This window comes from Phyllostomus discolor, chromosome 6 (genome assembly GCF_004126475.2).
Source record: "Phyllostomus discolor isolate MPI-MPIP mPhyDis1 chromosome 6, mPhyDis1.pri.v3, whole genome shotgun sequence".
Taxonomy (NCBI): Eukaryota; Metazoa; Chordata; class Mammalia; order Chiroptera; family Phyllostomidae; genus Phyllostomus; species Phyllostomus discolor.
In genome coordinates this window covers 23290207-23310978 of record NC_040908.2, presented here as the reverse complement: position 1 = coordinate 23310978, position 20772 = coordinate 23290207, and the positions used below count along the sequence as shown (strand labels likewise).

The window sequence follows — 20772 nt, the reverse complement described above, 5'->3', positions numbered from 1 at the left end:
AGTCAAATCCGCAGAGACAAAAAGTACACCAGTAGTTGTCAGGGCCTGGGAGGGGGAGGAATAGGGAACGACTGCTTTAATAGGTCTGGGGTTTCTTTTTGGGGTGATGAAAACATTCCAAACTTACATAGTAATGACGGTTGCATAACTGAATATTCTAAAAACCACTAGATTGTACATATAAAAGAGTAGACTTTATGGTATTTAAATTATATTCCAAGTGCTATATTTAGTGAAAAATTTAAATTCTCTGACAGGGAATACGAATTTTTGTCTTTAAAGCATTGGTGTGTGTCCCTGAAGAGTTTTAAGCTCAAGAGGATGATCTGAGCATCACTTGGAAGGCATGTGAAGAGTGGTGGTCAGATCAGCAACGTAGAGGAAGACATTTAGAAGCTTGCTCAGCTTCCTGCCCTGAGCAAGTCCGAGAACTTCACATTATTGATACTCAATTAAGAATTTTTAACTCTCTACATGTTTGCCTTGTTCATGTTTTTCCTCCTAATAAACTTTTGTAGGTGATTAAAAAAGAATAACAGTTACAGGGTATTAGAGATAATATTTTAAAATTTATCTCAGTTTGTCACCTTGACCATTGTAAATTTAGAGACATAACTATTATTTATTTTACCCAGAAGACCGAGGTTTTGGATGACTCATATGCTTTAAAGACTTTTTATTAATAAGTATGAATTTTTTATTAAATATTTTATTTATTTTATTTTTAGACAGAGGGGGAGCAAGGGAGAAAGAGAGGGAGAGAAACATCATTGTGTGGTTATCTCTCACATGCCCCCCCAACTGGGGACCTGGCCTGCAACCCAGGCATGTGCTCTGACTGGAAATCAAACCGGTGGCCCTTTGGTTCGCAGGCCAGTACTCAATCCACTGAGCTATACCAGCCAGGGCAATAAGTATGAATTTTGATATGTAAAAGCTTAAATTTATTTAATAAGCATTTAAAATTTTTTTCTTTTTTGTGAATTATCTTCATTCTGTCAAGTTACATATTAGAAAATATTTCATAAGGCAGAAATAGCATAATCATTTTAACTGTCTTGTTTTCTTACTGATTCTAGAGAACCACAATTTTAAAGCTGTTACACCTTTAGAAAATTCTGGCCTGATTTAATTTTGAAAGATTGTATTCAAAAACAGCCATTTTGGACAGATACTGTTGTCAATAGAGAGTGTGCCCTCTTGTGGTTAATCGGAACAAAATTTCATCTGTAAAAATCGCTTTAGCTTTCTGGGGGTTCACATTTTCTCAGCTGTTTCATAATGAAATCACTCATACTCTCAGTTTCTTTTTAATGAGCAAAACAGAACCATGGCAGGATTTTAAAATGGAGAATTAAGAATTGGAGGAGTGGTTACTTGCCTTATTTTATCTGGATAAGTGCTGACAAAAATGTGGGTTGAAGGACAGAATATCAGTGTCAAGGAGGAGACTAAGAGAAAAGATACTGAAGTGTGCGAAAAGGCTAGTTGTTTTTATAGTGTTTGAGAAGATTCATCACTAACACTGTGATACACCTGAATATTTTACAGGTACACCCTCCCTCCTATACAAAATGCTTCCAGAATGGTGTTATTCTGATTTTATTTTTATTTCATTGTGTGTGTGTGTGTGTGTGTGTGTGTTCTCATCATAGGAAAGGGAATAAATATTTAACCTAGCTCCATTTGAAATGTCTATTGCATTTAATGGAAATTAAATTTAGTTTGAAATAGCTGTCCAAATCTGTTTTATACTGCCTATCTTAAGTTGGTATCATAAGTGTTTATTAGTAATGGGTATTTTTTTCTGAAGGAAAGGGCTTTCCCTGCAAATCTTGTTTTAATTTTTAAAAAATTCATATGGGGGGTCTTTTAATACCTTTGTTTTTGTTTTTGTTTTTAGTTAAAAGGTTGAATTTCACATTTCAGCAGTGGCTGAAGACACATGGCTGTGTCTTCATATTGGTCTACCTGTCTAGACCCTTGGCTGATAATTTAAATGCCTCAGTATTTGTAGAAGGATTCCACTGTTAATGCTGTTATCGTCCCTCATGGGTGGTTCACTGATCATCACCAATTCGTTAGTAAGAGTGTTGCAGCTAAGAATAATTCTGGTCACATGAATGCACTTTTCTGTAATCAAGGAATCACATATATTGGCCTTTATTGTTTGATGTAAAATTTATTACATTTTAGTTAATAGCCCAAGTATAACAGTTTAAAATAGTTTACAAGTTCTGATTCCATTATAAAACAGTTTGACAAAGAATTACTGCCATTTTTATACAAATTGAACAGTTTCTGTCATTTATAATTTATAAAGTGATTTTTAATATATGGCTTATAAAAATATATTTGGTTTGTATTGAATTCACTGATTCGATTGTTACCGTCAGGTGTGTACATGAGGGTTGTTTTCATGGTTAAATAATTGTGTTAGCTTTTCATATTCTAAGGTTTTTAAATGAATACATTTAAGAATAGTTAATAAATTCAAAAATTTAAACATGCTGAATGAATGGCATCAGAGTGTAGTGCTTTAAAGCTCAGACTCTGGCCCTGGCTGGTGTAGCTCAGTGGATTGAGTGCGGGCTGTGACCCAAAGGGTTGCTGATTGATTCCCAGTCAGGGCACATGCCTAGGTTGCAGTCCAGGTCCCCTAGAGGGGATACGCAAGAGGCAACCACACATTGATGTTTCTCTCTCACTCTTTTTCCTTCCCTTCTTCACTTTCTAAAAATAAATAAACAAAATCTTTTAAATAAATAAGCAAATAAATAAAGCTCAGACTCTGGAGTCAGGCCACCTGGGTGAGAATCCCAGCACTGTCGCTTAACCAGCTGTATGGCCTTGGCAAGTTCTTTAACTTTTCTGTGCTTCTGTTTTCCCATCTGCAACATGGGAATAATGTTAGTATCTACTTCATAAGATTGCTTTGAGGATGAAATGAATTAATATAAAAAAACTTAGAATAGTACCTGGCACATAACAATGCCTATGTGTATATTAGTTGTTGTTACCAATATTATTAAATTTATAGTTGGATTAATAATTAAATTCATTGTAAATAGCATATCGTTTGTTTTGTAAATATAAATCAGTTTTGCAGTTCTTTAAAAAATATTTCATATAACTGAACATAAACAGCTAATGACATAAAGTTTTTGATGAAAGCTTTTTTCACAATTATCTTTTCTTTTTTTTAGGCACGGAATGTTAACACTGGTGAATTGACAGCAATTAAAGTAATAAAATTGGAACCAGGTAATTGAAATTTGATGTTTCTTATTGCTGTACACCAATAGATATCGTTAAGGCTTATATTAATGGTGTTTGGTTATCATTCTCTTGTTCCCAGTATCTTTGGGTAAACAGAACTTGTATCTTCTGTTTTCATACACCTCTTTGAGACCTGTAGCTACCTCATTTCAAAAAATTTACTAATAATTGTGGGCAGGGGGAGAATTCCCACAGAGGCTTTATTCCCTCTGAACTCAGTGGAGCAGACTGGCCACAAAGTGGTAGTGGAGACAGTGTCCTGTGGCGGGGGCAGTGTGATGCAGTGGAGCGAAGTGAACTGAGATTCACGTGGTTGTAGTTCAGTCTTTGTGTCCTGCTCTCTTGCTCTGTGAACTTGGGCAAGTAATTTCACTTCTGGAGTCTCACTTTTCTCAGTAGACCTAGCTCTCACAATTTATCTTAGTAGATACTTTCCAACTTGAGCAGCTTATTGTAAAGCCCTTAAGACTACTCTGTGTTTTTTTGTCATCTTCAACTACCATATTCTACTCCTGAATTCTGACCACCCCCTGTAAGAACCACATCTTTTTGAGCTAACTATACACTCTTGTTTATCCTCTCTTAAAACCCCCCTTTCTCTTTTTCTCCTTCTGTCATCAGCAAATAATTGTGCTGGTGTCTAGATTGAGTTCAAGAGCAACAATAGTGCCTTTCTGATGGCTTCTGTCATTACAAACAGATAATACGAATTTATTGGTTAAACAGATTTTAGCTTCAGTACAACAGAAATACACTCAAAGGTGGTAACGACTTTTGTAAAAAGGCTAAATCATAAAATATTTTAGGCTTTTGGACCACATGTGGTCTCTGTATAGAGTCTTCCCTCTCTCTTCTTCCTCTCTCCCTCCTAAAATGGAAAACCCATTCTTAGCAAAGCAGGCCACCTGCTGCCGTATTGTGCTCACCCCTGATGGGGATTGTCAGCAGACTTTTTAGAAGTGCCATTAAGATGAAATTTGAAGGATGTGTTGACTATGATCAAACCACACTGAAATATAATGCATAAAAAGGCACTTTTTTCAGTTTTACGTATTTACAGATTTTGTGTAGTCTAATTACATTCTAACACCACAAGATACTTTTTCCTTTAAGTCCCGTGCTATTCAGTTTATGAGAAACTTAAGTAGGGTGTTTGAAATTGGTGAAATCTGAGATTTAAAAGAGGATTTGGCATTTTAATCAGGGTCTTCATTTTTAATCATTAAAAATAGTTACTTGCCCTGGCTGGAGTAGCTCAGTGGATTGAGCGCGGGCTGCAAACCAAAGTGTCGCAGGTTCTCTTCCCAGTCAAGGTACATGCCTGGGTTGCAGGCCATGACCCCCAGCAACCGCACATTGATGTGTGTGTGTGTGTGTCTCTCTGTCTCTCTGTCTCTCTCTGTCTCTCTCTCTCTCTCTCTCTTTCTCCCTCCCTTCCCTCTCTGGGGATAAATAAATAAAATCTTTAAAAAAAATTGTTACTTGATGAAATAGTCTCAAAATCAGTAGTAGTTTGTACATACATGAGTCTCAAATCAATTTAGTGCCTTCTCTTTCAAGAAGTCTTCCTTGACCACTGGTCTGATTAAGATGACTCTGGGATAATGTGGGTATAGCACTTAACCACAGCTATATTGTTAGTCTAGACTGCATTTCTTTGTTTTTAGGTTTTAATTAACTTTGTGTACACAGAACTGAACTTCAGGCCTGGTACATAGTACTCATTCATATGTCTTAAAATTTCCCTTAAAAAATTAGAAACTTGAAAAATCTTTATTGTTCATCAAGTCATTTTCTTGATCAATGAAATGTTCACGTTGTTATGCTCTCAGTCTTGAACACTGCTGTGCATATATTGATCATTGTAATAAAGGTAGAAAATACAATTAAATAAGAAGAAAAATTATTGGTATTCTAATACCCAGAGATAACAAGGGATATTATCATGTTATTAAATATATACTTAAATTTAGTTAATATTGGATTCCTAACTTATATTTTCATAGAAGCCATCTGAATTTTTATATTTTTTGTTTAGAGTTTGAGGTATATGGCCTAGTGGTTAAGAGCATAGACTCTAAAGCTACTTTGATTCTAGTCCTAGTTTGACCACATTGCCTAAGCTTTCTGGACCTGTTTCCTCATCTCTAAAATGGGGATAATAATAATATTCTCTTAAGGTAGTTGTAGAGATTAAATGAGCTGATATACCTAAAGCACATAAAAAATGCTTGGTACAGAGTAAGTACTTGCTATAGTAAGTAGCTGGTAGTAGTAGTAGGAGGAGGAGTACAGTTTTCAAGATATGGTCAACTTTGTTTCATTTATACTAACTACCCTCCTTCCTTCTTTTAGTACATTTCAGTCCTTAATATTTCAGCACGTATGACGGAAGGAAAGAGATGAAAATGTAACCACAAACAGGAAACCTCATGCACTGCTTTTGGGAATGTAAAATGGTGCATCTACTTTGGAAAACAGTTTGAAAGTTTTTTTTAAAGGTTACGAGGGAGAAGACTAATATTTAGCTTATATTTTAAAAAATAACTGACAGTAATGTGGCAGATGTATTAAAATGTAAGTTAACGCTGAAAACAAGTTAAGAGATTTATCGAGAAAGGTGAGGGTATTAGGGTTCAAGTTAAATGCTATAACAAAGAAATCCACAGTAAAGTGACCTAAATAAGGTAGATATTTATTTCTCTCTCATAGAACAGTCCTCAGGTGAGTCCAGGCTGGTAGTTCAGTTCTGGCTCGTGAGGTTATTTGGGGATGCCTGTTCCTCTCATTGTATGCTATTACCCAGTAGAGCACCCATTCACCTTACTTACATGAGGATAGGTCACGTGTGTCCATTGTTAGCTTGCTAGGAGAGAGACAGAGGTATTTTAAGGCAAGAAATTTTCTTTTAAAGAAGTCACATGCCAGTTCTGCTCATTTTCTGTTGCTGGGAACTTACCTAGATGGCCACACAAACACAAAGAAGCTAGGAAATGTGGTCTTTAGCTGGGCGGCTGTGTGTCTAAGTAGAAGGAAAGAATGGTTATTGTAGCCTCAAGCAGTGTTCTGCCTGGAGAGGCAATTTGAGGGTTATTATGAGGATTTGAACCAGGTAGTTATAGTGGGGCTGAAACTGAGAGATATTTATGAGGTAGAATGAAGAGAAAGAATGCATTTCCATTCATTCAAGATGCGTTGCTTATGTGGTATTTAGAGATTGTATATGTACAGGATTGGGGGGATGTAGGTTTACAGTTGTAAGTACAAGAAAGTACAGTTTATTGTTATTATTTATTATTGTACTATTTTCCATATGAACAACTGTAAACCTACTTTTGCTCTACCCTGTACATATAGTTGTCAATTTGATCTGCAGATCTGGAGCTCAGGAGAGAGGTCTTGGCTGGAAGCATTGATCTGAAAATCACTTGTGTTTGGTTGTAGTTGTAATTGGAGAGTTTCAAAAGGAAAGAAAGGTCACTAGTATCAAATGCTGCTGAAATGTCAAAGTGGGTAAGGATTCATAAGAGGCCTTTGATTTGGGTCTTAAAATGACATGGACCTTTGTGAGAGTAATTTCAGTAGTTGTGGGATGAAAAGTAGATTGGAGTAGATTACGTAAGGACTGAATGGAAGTAAGGAAAAGGAATTGTAGCTCAAACTTTTTTTTTTTTTAAGAAATTTGGCTGTGAAACACAATGGGGTACTAATTTAATATCGGATAAGCAAGGCTAAGGAAAAGTTTTTACATTGAAGTAAGTTTGAGCATGTTTGTAGGCTGATGAGCAAAAGTGAGTGGTGGTGAAGAGAACATAAATGATGGATCAAGAATTTGAGAGCTTGGAAGGAGATAGGATCAAGAGGTGCCTCTTCTGAAAAGTAGGAGAGTACCACCTTTGGGATCATATCTTTGGAAAGGGCCAAGTTTGGGCACAAATATAGATTAGCTTTAAAGTTGAGAGGGTAGGGGGAAAAACGATCTTTGCAACAGGGTCTCTATTTTCTCAGATGGAGGAATAGGAATATTATAGGAATGCAATAATTATTAAATAAAGGTCCTTAGCTGAGAGTGAAGCAGAAGTTGGTAAGTAGGATATCTGAAGAACAGTGGCAATAACTTTCATTGTTGTAAGAGCCACCGTGGAGAGTAGAAGAAGGAGCTGACTAGTTACCAGTGATGGGACTGTTAAACAGTGTTTGGTGTATAATTGAATTTAGAAATCAACCATTTTTTTATGATTGCCATAGCTAACATAGCTATGATACTATTCAAGAGCTATCATTAGAACATTTGAAAGCAATGCCATTAATTTTCACCTGTTAAAAGATCTTTTCGCTAGAAATTAAAGTCATGAGGAAATTAGTGTTAAGGGAATTAGGTACTACTCTAAAATAGGTAAACTTGTCTCTATTTTAAAAACTGCTCATTAGTGAATTTCCTGTCCTGTTATGTTAATTATACATACATGTTACCTTTTCCTCACAGTCTCAGAGGTTAACAAGCATATATTCATAATTTATTTTCAGCCTACTTATAAAGTAGGTTTAAAAAAAAAACAAATACTACGGTAAATGTTTAATGAGAGGTGGAAGTACCTTTACAGGATATGGAAAAGCGGTACCCAGATATATCACTCCATAATCTCATCCTCTTGCATAGTCTTCTTGATTCCAAATGTGTAATGTGAACCCATGACTCCTGATATTTTACTTGAAATGTTGCTAACACAAATTTAATAATTATTGCATTCCTATAATATACCAGTAAAAAAGAAAGTCCAGTTTTCTTTTTAAGACTATTACTTCCAATAGAGCTTACATTTTCCTGGTGTGTCACAAATGACATTGTAGTCCCAGAGGTCTTCACAGCAAAATACTAACCCACACTTGTTATCTCTTGTCTTTTTGATGATAGCCATCATAAAGGTGTGAGGCGATGTCTCACTGTAGTTTTGATCTGTTTCCCTCATGGTTAGTGATGTTGAGCACCTTTCAGGTACCTATTGGCCATTTGCATGTCTTCTTGGGAAAAATGTCTTATCCAGATCCTCTGCCCATTTTTTAAATTAGATTGGGTTTATTTTGTGTTGTTTTTGTTTTTTTTGCTGTTGAGTTGTATGAGTTTGTTATATATTTTGGATATTGCCTTCTTATCAGATGTATGATTTGCAAATATTTTTTCCCATTTTCTAGGTTGCCTTTTCATTTCGTTGATGGTTTCCTTTGCTGTGCAGAAGCTTTTTAGTTTTTTATCATAAAAGAGACAAGAGATAACAACTGTTGGCGAGGATGTGGAGAAAAGAGAACCTTTATGTACTGTTGCTGGGAATATAAATTCCCATGTGCATCCACTATGGAAACATGGAGGTTCCTAAAAAAAAAAAAAATAGAAAATAGAACTACTGTATGATCCAGCAGTTCCACTTCTGGGTGTATATCCAAAGGATATGAAAACAGGATATTGAAGAGATATCTGCACTCTCATGTGCACTGCAGCATTATTCACAGTAGCCAAGATAGGAGAACAGCCTAAGCATCCATCAGCAGATGAATGGATAAAGAAGATGTGGTGTATGCATATTCAGTGGAGTATTATTGAGCCACAGGAAAGAAGGAAAATTTCTTCCATTTGCAACAGCATGGATGGACATTGAGGGTATTATGTATGCTAAGTGAAATAAGCTAGACAGAGAGAGACAAATACTGCGCACTACCACTTCCTTTGTAAAATGGAGAATAAAAAAAAGAAAGAACCCCAGAATATAAATTCTGTATGATGTTAGTGAAAAAGAGTAGGAAACAATACTTACACTTATAAACAAGGCCCCAAAATATATGAAGCAAAAACTGACAATTGAAGGGGAAAATAGACCGTTAAACAGTAATGGGACCTCAATGGTAAATATAATGTGGAAAAATATATATTATAGAAAGAAGAATTGGGGGAATGCCACAAGTACTTGTTGACTGTGTTGTTAAGACCCTTCTTAGCCACTAGCATTGTCGGCATCAAGAAATAGCCCTTGTGGTAAAGGATCTCACTGTTTGATAATAGCAGTTCTTTGAGAAAAGTAACAAAGACATGTTTATAGGAAAAAAATAGTATTGGTAAGAATGTAGTGATGATAAAGTCTTCACTAGGCCATAGTTTTTATGAGGGCAGACTTCATATTCATCTTCTTTACTATAAGGTTCCCTGGTTCCTGGTACATGTCTGGTACCTAGTAGACACTCAATAAATATTTATTAGATAAATCAAATTACCAACTTTTTCAGACTGTAAGACACACCAGACCATAAGACACACCTAGGTTTTAGAGGAGGAAAATTGGAGGAAAAACTTTTGAAGCGAAAAATGTGGTAAAATATGTAATAGCATAAATAACGTAGACTGCCCCCTCCTGCCCCTCCCCCACTGCGAGCCAGGTAAGCTACATTCAGACTATAAGGCACACCACTTTCCTCCCAAATTGAGGGTGCATCTTATAGTCTGAAAAATATGGTAATGAAGAAGATAGGTGACCAGGAAGATTTAGAGATACATTAGAGATGGGTTGGTTTAAACTGGCACATTTTTGCTAATAAATAGCTAACATTTATTCAAACTTACTTTGTGCCAGGCTCTGTTCTAAGTGCTTTACATTTGTTGACTCAGTCCTTACATTCAGTATTACTGTTTTGTTTTTAAAGATATGGAAACAGAAGCACTGAAAGTTTCAGTAACTGGCCCTAATTAGTGGCAAGCTGAGATTTGAGCCCTGGCAATGTAGCCTACTCTTTCACTACTTTCAGAAGTTGGCAGTGGTATGGAAACTGTGTTATCAGGTTTGCTGGATGTTTGTTTAATTAAATGTATATACAAGTATAGTTTTTGAGAACTAGTATAGGAACACCTTTTTTTTAAGATGTTATTTATTTATGTATTTATTTATTTTTAGAAAAAGGGGCAGGCAAGGAGAAAAAGAGGTAGAGAAATATTGATGTGCAAAAGATAAAACAATCAGTTAACTCTCACATGCCCCTAACTGGGACCTGGCTCACAACCTAGGCATGTGCCCTGATTAGGAATCGAACTGGCCACCTTTCGGTTCACAGGCCTGCACTCAGTCCACTGAGCCACACCAGCAAGGGCAGTATGTGAAAAATCTTTAGTGGTAGAACCACCACTTAACAAGCTAAGTGAATTTTATTCACATTTAATGAGTACTAAGTGAACTTCATTGAGGTAAGATGTGTTTCTTCAAAACCAGTCAGTATATTTGCTCAAATTGGACATCTTTTGTGGTGAAATTGATGCATCATAAACAAACCAAAAGATAAACCAGCAAATAAATTTCTTTATGAATAGTATAATGTAATCAGTTTAATTAGCAAGCTCTTCACACTCTGGCATACAATGGAGACAGCAGTCTCAAATAACTAATAGAGTGAAAAGCTGCCTGGCCATTTATCAGTCTGGAATAACAGCACAGATAGAGCCTCCGACATTACTTCTCCCAAGAATGGATCTCTTAAGTCTTTTATTTTTCTGTGTTTTAAAGTCATAACTTTATTTTATTTTATTTAAAGATTTTTTTATATTTATTTATTTTTGGAGAGTGGGGAGGGAGGGAGAAAAAGAGGGAGAGAAACATCATTATGTGGTTGCCTCTCACTCACCCCCTACTGGGCACCTGGCCTGTATCCCAGGCATGTGCCCTGACTGGGAATTGAACTGGCGACCCGTTGGTTCACAGGCCAGCTCTCAATACATGGAGCCACACCAGCCAGGGCTAAAGTCAGAATTTTAGAGCCATAAGGAACTTTTTAAGGTCACGTGTCTCAATGGTTGTCAGATGTTTTACAACTTTTAAAACTTTTGTCATAGGAAATAACTGGTTGTGGGGAGGAGGTGTTGTGTGAACACTCTCTTAAGCCTAATACATTTAATATTGCAGAAAAATAGGTAACAGTATTTATAATTTGCCCAAAAAGTCACAGATCCTTTTTGGGGATCTGATTCCTCTGATTCTTAGTCTATTCTTTAGTTTTTTACTTTAAAAAATAGTATTTAATTAAAGTTGTTTAAAATGACTCACTTTCAATACTGCTTATTAAACTAGAATATACAAACAGATAACTGATTAAGTAGCAGCTGTGGGAGAAACTCGTTCCTTTTAAATGGGGAAACTCATTCCTTTTCAGACACAATGAAAAATACTGAGATTGATGAGTAGGAAATTCATGAGGAAATACAGTATTATGTTTTATTTCCATCAGAGCAGCATTTACTGTTTTTTCATGGATCTCCAAAGCTATATTTTACAAATCTTTCTTGTCAGCTTTTGACATTAGTTTTTTCTGCCCTGAGAGGTGGGGGAGGTGCTCCTCCCCTTTATTTTCATCATAGAGTGACAAAACACCAGGGTAGTTATTTATGTGGCTGCTTTTCCCTCTCTCCCTGGAGTACTTGAGCAGCTCCCTTACCACCAGTTGTTTATTCAGTGCTGTTCTGTGTTTACTGCCACAACGAAGAAAGTTGTTGTTACATCATTTATGATGATTATTTTGTAAGGTTAATCATGGATTGCTTAGCTACACCTTAATATATTAGAGCCATTTTATGGGCTTGAGGCTGACTGTACTGGACAAATTAGAAGATTATACATTTAAAAGTAATAATAATGCTCAGAAATAAGAAAGCAAATAACAGGATTTTCTAGTGTATCTGCAATTTCCTCCTCATTCCCAGCCCTTTATGTCTCTTTACTATGAATATTTACTTAGCATTATTAAGTTAGAAGATACAAAGACATGCTATCTGCCTTCAAGGAGCTTGTTACCCAGTGTGAAAACTAGGTGTTGATGCAGGTAGCACCCTTCCAGCAAAGTGTGTGTGTATGTGAATTGTGCAATAAGGAATGGTGGTGACTGTGACTAGAAGCACTTAATTCACAGCTCATTGAACAGCTGGCTTTGACTGTTCACCCTGTGAAATACTCCATATAGGGAATGTCTAGACAAGATGTCCTGTGATAGGACACTAATAGGATAGAGTAGCTAATATACCCTGATTCACTTGGTGTAAGGAAGAAAGGAACAGTGCACCTGAGCCTTGAAGGCTGCCTATCATTGTGCCAGCAATATAGGGGAATATAAGGGTAGCGTGGAAGCAGTGGTGGTGCTGGCATACTAGGCCAGTTTGGGAAATTGTTTCATTTGACCAGAGTGGTGTGCTCTGCTTAAGCATAGTGGGAAATATGGAAATAGTGAAAAGTGGATTGATGGTAGTTCATGGAGAACAATAAATGTTAGCTCAAAGATTTAGACTTTACCTTATGGACAGAGAGATTTTCTTTTTAACAGATTAGGAACAGACTGTGGTTCTTCTTGGGAAGCATGATAAAGAGCGAGAAATTTTTACCACTGTGTTTTTCACTTAGTTTAAAATCTGTACTGCACTTTATTTTTCTTTTTTCTGTTCCTGTGCCAGAAACATTTTTTAATCTACTGCAGACCTGCTTTACATAGAGAAACTCTAGGAATGCTACCATAATATTCGATAGAGTAGGAAGGATATATATATAATAGAGAGGACTGGTACTGGGAATTCACTTTTGAGATGTGGGTACCTACCTTACTTTGGATCTTCCATCAGACTACATTGGTAAACCTGTCTCTCAGAAGAAGAGCTGGATCCAGGTAAGAAAAAAACACCTAGCAGATTAGTCAGGAATCTCAGGTTAAGCCATTCTTTCCTTGCTACTTGGATACCATCTTCTCTCTGATCTACTTTTAAAATGAGAATGGGGAGGAATCTGTTCTTTAGAGGTAAAAAAAAAAAAAAGCCCTACTCTATGTATATAAAGCACAAATATACATACAGTACGTAAGCAGCTATACAGAATATATGTGGTATTAACATTCATGGGGAGAAGCCATTAGGAAAATAAGGTTGAGAAACACTGCATTAGAGTAGGAGTTTTTTTTTAGGAGTGGGGATCATGTTTTCTTTAAACCAAAAACAACCTAATCATTCAGCAAACTATTTTGGCACACCAAACAGGATGTTTTAATCTTATCTTTTACTGTTGAGTTTCAGCAAGGAGATTTTTTTTCTTTTTATCCTGTTGAACCCAAGTTCAAAGTTAATTCATAACAATTTAGGCAAATATGATACTTCTCTTAACCATTATTAATCATGAACTCTTACTAAAATATGGCCAAACAAATAAATAAGCTTATGTATTATTTTCATCAAGTGAAATATTTGAACAGTGATTTTCTTTGTTAATATTTAAAAATAGTAATATTGTTATTGTAATTATTTTTGTTATTTCAATTGAAATAGCTAAAAGTCAAGATTATTAGACACTTCCTTTATATTTCTGTGTGATATGAATTATGGCTTGAGCATTTTTCCAAAGACTAAGAATTGGGCATTGGTTTGGTGTTTTACAAGAAGTACTTTATAATTATATACTAAAATTACTTAATGCTAATTTATATTTTTAAAATCAGCCTTTGGATTTCATGGTATGCTGATAGCTTTTAAAAATAATTGGATTTCAGTATTTCTTGGTACTCTGGCAGTTCGAGATAGTTACCAACGACTTGTATAAGAGAATCAGCTGTGGGAAGAGAGCCATGGATTACTGAAATACTTTCAGTTCTGTTAGTTGTTTCTGCATATGATGTGAAGTTTATTTATTACGTATTTGGAATGTATCACACATCAAAAGGTAAATTAAAACTGGTCTTATTATTAAAATATTTTAGCACATAGCATAGATAGTCATTTCCACTTCTCTGTGTTTAAAATAGAGTGGAAGCTGGAAGATATATAAGTGAAGAGCCCGTAACAGGTTAGAATAATGTTTATTGCTATAATAACTAAACTAGAATATATCAGTGGCTTAATATAATTACATTTTATTCAAAGTTTATGTAGTTGTTCAGTGCAGATGTTCAAGTTATTTGATGACTCTTCCTTTTCATGACTCGGGGTCCAAGACTTCTTACATTTTCTGAGGTCTCAGAGTGTCAAGTAGCCCACTGGTACGTTTGCTCACATCCTACTGAAGAGAACAAGCCCCTTGAGCACATCAGTATTCACGTTGCCTGGGAAATGATCTTTTACTGGATGGTTGCCTCCCACCAATAACTTCCACACTATGGAAGGGAGAGCACCGATTATTTGCGAATGGCTAACCAGCTCTGCCACAATAATAATAATAATGTTAATAGTAATCGTATATTAGTTTTCTAATGGCTAGTGAGCAAATTACCACAAACTTGGTGGCTTGAAACAACCCAGATTTATTCTCTTAAAGTTCTAGAATTCAGAAGTCCAAAGTGAGTTTCACTGGGTCAAGACCAAGGTGTCAGCAGGGCCTCACTCTCTCTGGAGACTCTTAAGGGAGAATCTATTTCCTTGCCTTCTCTAGCTTTTAGGGCTGCATTCCTTGCATTTTTTTTTTTTTATTCTTGGCTCCTCCTTTTATCTACAAAGCCCATATCTTACTTATTGTCCTCTTACAGTCAAGTCTTCCTTTTATTAAGGACACTTGTGATTACATTTAAGGCCTGTGTAGATAATTCAGGAAAATCCCCCATCCTAAAGCTGCTTCATTTAATTACATCTGTGAAACTCCTTTATCCATAAGTATCGTTCCCAGGTATCCGGGATTAGGACCTAGATACCTTTGGGGTCATTGTTGGGTCTACTACAAGTAGTTAACATTTATTGACTGTTTAATATTGTCATGCTCTAAGATTTTTGCATGTATTAGTTTGTATTTTTCTGTTTACTTGGTTTATTCATTATCTGCTTGCTCTACTTGAAGGCTTACCTGTTTTTCCTCAATTGCACATTTGTTTGTTTTGCCATCTTCTGGAAGACGTATTCTTCACTTTAATGTTTAAAAATGTTATCAGAAAATCTTAGAATTGGAAATTATTTTTAGAGATTATGTGGTCTAATCATTCTGTTCCACTGTATTCTATTAAGTGTTCTAGAATTAGGTGAGGAAGTTGTTAATTATTCTTTGGAATCTATTTCTCTTGAGTTTTGAAGAAAGTTCTTTAAATCTACCATTAGGCTCCTTTGGATTATTAATGTATTAAATTCTGCTTTCTTTATTCCTATCCAAACCTGTCTTTTCCAGTTACTTTTTAAAATTGTGTTGTAGATTATTGCTTTGGATTTTTCCCCCACAAAAATGTTGAATTTTATTTGACCATTCTTATGATCACATGGAAATGACTTACTAGGAAAAAGATAATGTACTTTGGATCAAAAACATTTTATGGGCCCTGGCTGGTGTGGCTCAGTGGATTGAATGCTGGCCTGTAAACCAAAGGGTCACCAGTTTGATTCCCAGTCAGGGCACATACCTGGGTTGTGGGCCAGGTCCCCAGTTGGGGACATGCTAGAGGCAATCACACGTTGATGTTTCTCTTTTTCTTCCTCCCTTCCCTTTCTCTCTAGAAATCAATCAATCAATCAGTCAATCAATAAACAAAACCATTTTATGGGGGAGAGGTAGTTGAAGATTTAAAGCCACTTATAGGTTTCAGTAGAAAGCACAGGAGTAGTACATAAGCAATTAATTGTGTAACTGGATGAAATTAAACGAAAAGCAGTATACCTGATTTAGTTATCACGGAGAAGAATTATGAGGTATTATAGATTAATTCAGGCAACTATTCTATTAATCACATATTTGGTGCTAGGGATGCAAAGATGATTTAGGCATAATCCTGTTGTAGAGGACCTAATTACTCTAGCAAGGACAGGGACATGCAGACATTGTTACAGTGTCATAAGGGCAGAGATGGGTACAGAGATTACTGTAGAAGTCATGATGCTTACAGTTGTAACAGAAACCACAAGTCAAGGTGTCTAAACAGTGCAGGGAATCTATTGGTTATATATGGGTGTATCTGAAAATTAGAGAGACAGCTGAGGTAGCTCAGTTACATCATCATGTGCCTCTCTCCTCCTCTTTTCCTGTTCCTTTTCAATGTTTTCTGATCAGCATTATTCTGAAGCTGGTTCCCTTTGAGTTTGTATGATGACTGCTAAACTCTCAGGGCTATTACCCCCAGAAAGAGAGTTGCTGTCTGACCATGAACGCTCCTGGCGTTCACTCTGACTTCAACTACTTTGCTCTCATATATAACCCTTTCACTAGATCAGGGGAAAAGTATAATTGAGAGGCAAATGAGAACACAAAATTTAGAATTTTCAAAGAATTTAGTCTATCCCTGAAAATTGGTATTAGTCTTATTTTGGCTTTATTATTTTTAACTTGCATTTTTTTAATATACTAAAAACCTGGAATTCTTAATGGTGGCAGGTGAATTCAGAAGAGGATCTCAGTTCAGTGACTTATGAAATTTTGAAAGCATAAAAATCTCCTATTCTCCCTTTGGAGATCTTTGATTCTATACACACTTCATTATAGAAATTAAGAACCTGACATACAGTCTGTTCTTTATTACTTCTCTTGTAACTGGGCACTAAGGTCAGTTTTGATACTGGGTCTGATGGTTCATGGTTGTGCCACTTCTAGAGTCAGTCACATTTGCTATAGGAAAATACCAAGGCCAGAGATGTTACATCTTGCTCTAACAGCCTCATACTTATGATTTGAGGGGTACTTGGGAAGACTTCTGTTGTTTACTCAGCCTAATACACATTTAATCAGGGTCTTCAAGCACGTAATACTTTAAAAACTGAAATAGTAGTACAAAGTTACTTTGAGTTAAATGCTTACACTTCCCTTTGCTCTCTTTTTACATCGTCTCTGGTGCATCACACTTGCATTCACTGCAGTTCTCTTTTTTCTGTACAAGTATTCATTCAGGAGCCACAGCATGTGACCCTGCTATATCATTGCCAGATCTTACTTTGAAGAATTTGGGCAGAGAAGGAGTAGAAGACAGATGATTTGCTAATAGTCTGACCTGGCTCAAATCCAGCCCCATTCTGCATCCCAGCACAGTTGGAGCAATGCATTGGAATACAGGCTAAGCCTGTTGTTTGTGGGCCATCTGGTAACCCAGTAACTGCAAGTGTAGGCATCTTAGCCCTACAAAGAGTTTGTGAAGGTACATTTGACACTCTTGGTATATTAATGTTCCTGCCCTAACTTCAAAAAGAATTACTTCTTTGTGCTAAAATTATATTAAATGTTATTTGGTAAAAAGGGAAAAAGTAATGTGTAAATTGTAGTGAATTATCTGGAATTCACTGAGGTTGACCTTCATTAAAGTTAAAGGGTGGGTTTAATGGAAACTTTAGTTTACATAGGGACAGGTACTACCCCCAGGTCAATGACTGTGACACCTTTTAAATGGGTTCTTTAATAGCCACTTTAAAACTACTTTAATGGTAAGTGGTTCAAAGAGCAGAAACTCTTATACACCAAGAGTATCAAATGTACCTCCGCAGACCTTTGTAGGGTCAAGAGGCCTACACTCTAGCAGTACTGGGTTACCAGATGGCCCACAAACAGGCACTAAGTATTTTACGTATATTGGCTAGTTTAACTTTTCCAACACTGCTGTGAGATAGATTGTTACTATTTTTATCCCCATTTTACAGAGGAGGAAACTGGCACAGAGAGGTTGAGTAACTTGCCCAATTTTACACAGTTTAGTAAGGCACAGAGTTGGGATTTGAATTAGACAGTCTGGGACCAGAGTTTATGGTTTTAGTCACTCACTGTATTTTACTTTCTATCAAGCAAGGACTGAAATTGTCATTAAAAATAATATCAGTAACATTTATTATATTTTGAAATGAATAGACATTTTGGAACTTATTTTACCTATTAAATACTCAACATACTTTTTTTTTATTCTAGGAGAAGACTTTGCAGTTGTGCAGCAAGAAATTATTATGATGAAAGACTGTAAACACCCAAATATTGTTGCTTATTTTGGAAGCTATCTCAGGTACCTTGTTTGTCTTCTTTTTGAAAAGCAATAATGATTCATCACCTAATACATTTAACAAAATAAAGTTAGCTCTAGTCCATGTTCTATAGTTTTTTTCCCTGCTTTAAAGACAGGATATTTTCATGTGAATGGAAGTTTTATTTATGTTAATTCTGTAACTAATATCACAGTCGGTAATTGTCTGTTGTACTCTTGGGAATTCTGGATGTGGTCTCATTGAGGAAGCTGACAGCAAAAACTTACTTTTATGGTTAGCCTTTTGGTGATAGAATAGAGATCTAAATAAACATGCCGTTCTGTTGCCTGCCCCTTTCTTCTAGACGTGGGTGAATTTAGAAAGGAGCGCTTCTTCCTGTTACGTTTTTATTAGAAACTTTTTTCTTCTGTGTTTCTAGCCTCTGAATATTGCATCATCTCTGTCCTTCATTTTGTCTGAAGGACTGAGAACTATAATTATTTCACTGAGTTCTTCTTCAGGTCTTTGAGTAAATTTAGAAAAACTGAATTTGCTACCTCTTGGTTTGGTTTAGCAGAACAAGCCAGGTTCCCCAGGTCATATCCCATAGGGGATGACCTCAGGGACAAATCTTGCTTTTCCATTCACTTCTATATGCAACTTAGTGTAAAGCTGTGACCTAGTTTTAAAGGTTCCTTCCAAAGGGAGAATTGGAGAATTTTTTAATATATTTTAAAAAGTCTTCAGATTTGTTTCAGTATATTATAAGGATGTAACTTCTTGCAGCTCCCATTCTCATATGATCCAGTTGCAAAACACTCTTAACTCTTCAGTTGTGGGCATGGCACATGGAAAAGGCTGGGCAGTTCTTGCCCTCTTCTTTCCAGCTTGTGAAAAGGCATGGGAACCAGCCCTTTGTGTCTAACCACTGTTGGAGAGCTTTGCTTGCCCGATCTTCAACAAGGTTAAAGGGTGGGTTTAATGGACATTTTAAATTCAGAAAGGGACAGTGACTGCTAGGTATTTTGAATGGGCTCTTTAACACATCCAATTTTAAATTACTGTAATGATGCAGTAAACTAACACAGTTTCTGCATCAATTTTTATTCTGTGGAACAACCCAGCACAGGTAGTTACTGTCCATGTTATCAATATGAAAATGTGATAGAAACATGCTTATTTTTTTTTATAGGCGTGATAAACTTTGGATTTGCATGGAGTTTTGTGGAGGTGGTTCTTTACAGGATATTTATCATGGTAGGACCAAAGTTATATTTTATAGAAATTAACTAGAATTTCTTAATATATGGTGATATACTGTATTAAAATATTAATGTTGTTTTGAGGAAAGTATGCTTTATTATGTTATTTGGATACATAAAGATATTTCAGATGTATATAGATGAAAGGAACATTTGTTTATAAGTTGGAAAATTACATACAATTGAATTATTTATTCTAAAGAAGGAATATTAATAGATCATTCAAAATTTCAAACTCAGACTTATAGAAGATGTGCAAAGGGCTTGGTGGCTAATACTAAGCCCAAAGAATATCCATTTGTGAAATGAATAGTGTTAATACAAAGATAGTTGCTTTTGCTCTCACGTATTTAAGAAGCATCATTTGAATATTTGCGATCTTAGATACTAGATTCTGGGGAATTAAAAAAATTATTGGAACATTTTTCATTGAGATTTCAATGTAATAGTATACAAGACTTTTAAAGTAAAATAAACAATTTTTACTGTCTTTTTTTTCCCTTTTCTGTTTTAGTCCTGTTAATGGGTTACTGTCACAAACTGCAGAGTAGCTTTATTCTTGTGCTGGAGGTGTGCTATTTGATAGATGCAAAATAAAGTTATGTCTTAATTTATGATGTCAGTTTTCTAAGAAAATATTTTGGAAAATTTTTCTAAATTTTTTTATATAGCACTTGAGCTCATGTATCTAGTTTGGGGCCTCTTGTGTAATTTTAGGGACTGACTGTAATAAAGATGTTAAAAGGCTATTTGGATAGGAATATATATTCCATTTTACTTCACTTTACTATATCTTGTTATAAGGTCACTGTCCATCATTGAAATTTGATTTTTAGCATAATCTCTTCCAGCGAATGTATTTCTTTACTCTAAAGTGATGTAATAGTGAAGTATATAGATGCACACACAGAAATATGAGGTCTGTCTGGAAAAAAGTCAAGCCATTGTTAATATAATGAGAACAGTTTGTTCAACATTGATGTAACCTGGCAGCCAAGGAGACTGGACTGGATGCACATGTGTGAACAAGGACAACTTCACTGTACTACCACTTGCTACCTAGTCACTGTACTAGTCAATGGGGACGGTAGATGTCCTTGAATGAGCATGTGTACTGTGTAGCTGTCACATTTGAAATGACTGAGGGAGTAGAGCAACGCATCTGCATCAGATTTTGTGTTAAGCTTGAACATTCTTCTGTGAAAACTATTTAGATGATTCAGAATGTTGCAACTATGGGTAACTGGTGATTGGCAGTTTCATCATGACATGGCGCCTGCCCATGCATCATGTCTCGTGCAGAGTTTTTTGGTAAAATATCAAATCACC

At 35.8% G+C, this 20772-nt stretch overlaps 1 protein-coding gene across 5 annotated transcripts in view; it reads left to right on the top strand.

The window, feature by feature from the left end:
* MAP4K3 (mitogen-activated protein kinase kinase kinase kinase 3) overlaps window positions 1-20772 on the top strand; it is a 126727-nt gene that overhangs the window by 27137 nt on the left and 78818 nt on the right. For 4 of the 5 annotated variants that reach the window (XM_028514721.2, XM_036027887.1, XM_036027885.1 and 1 more), the window contains exons 2-4: window positions 3207-3264; window positions 18132-18222; window positions 19374-19438. In XM_028514721.2, coding sequence (XP_028370522.1) covers window positions 3207-3264; window positions 18132-18222; window positions 19374-19438 — 214 coding nt within the window. Of the gene's footprint in view, window positions 1-3206; window positions 3265-13966; window positions 14001-18131; window positions 18223-19373; window positions 19439-20772 lie in introns of those variants that run through there. The other variant, XM_036027888.1, reaches the window with a different exon arrangement.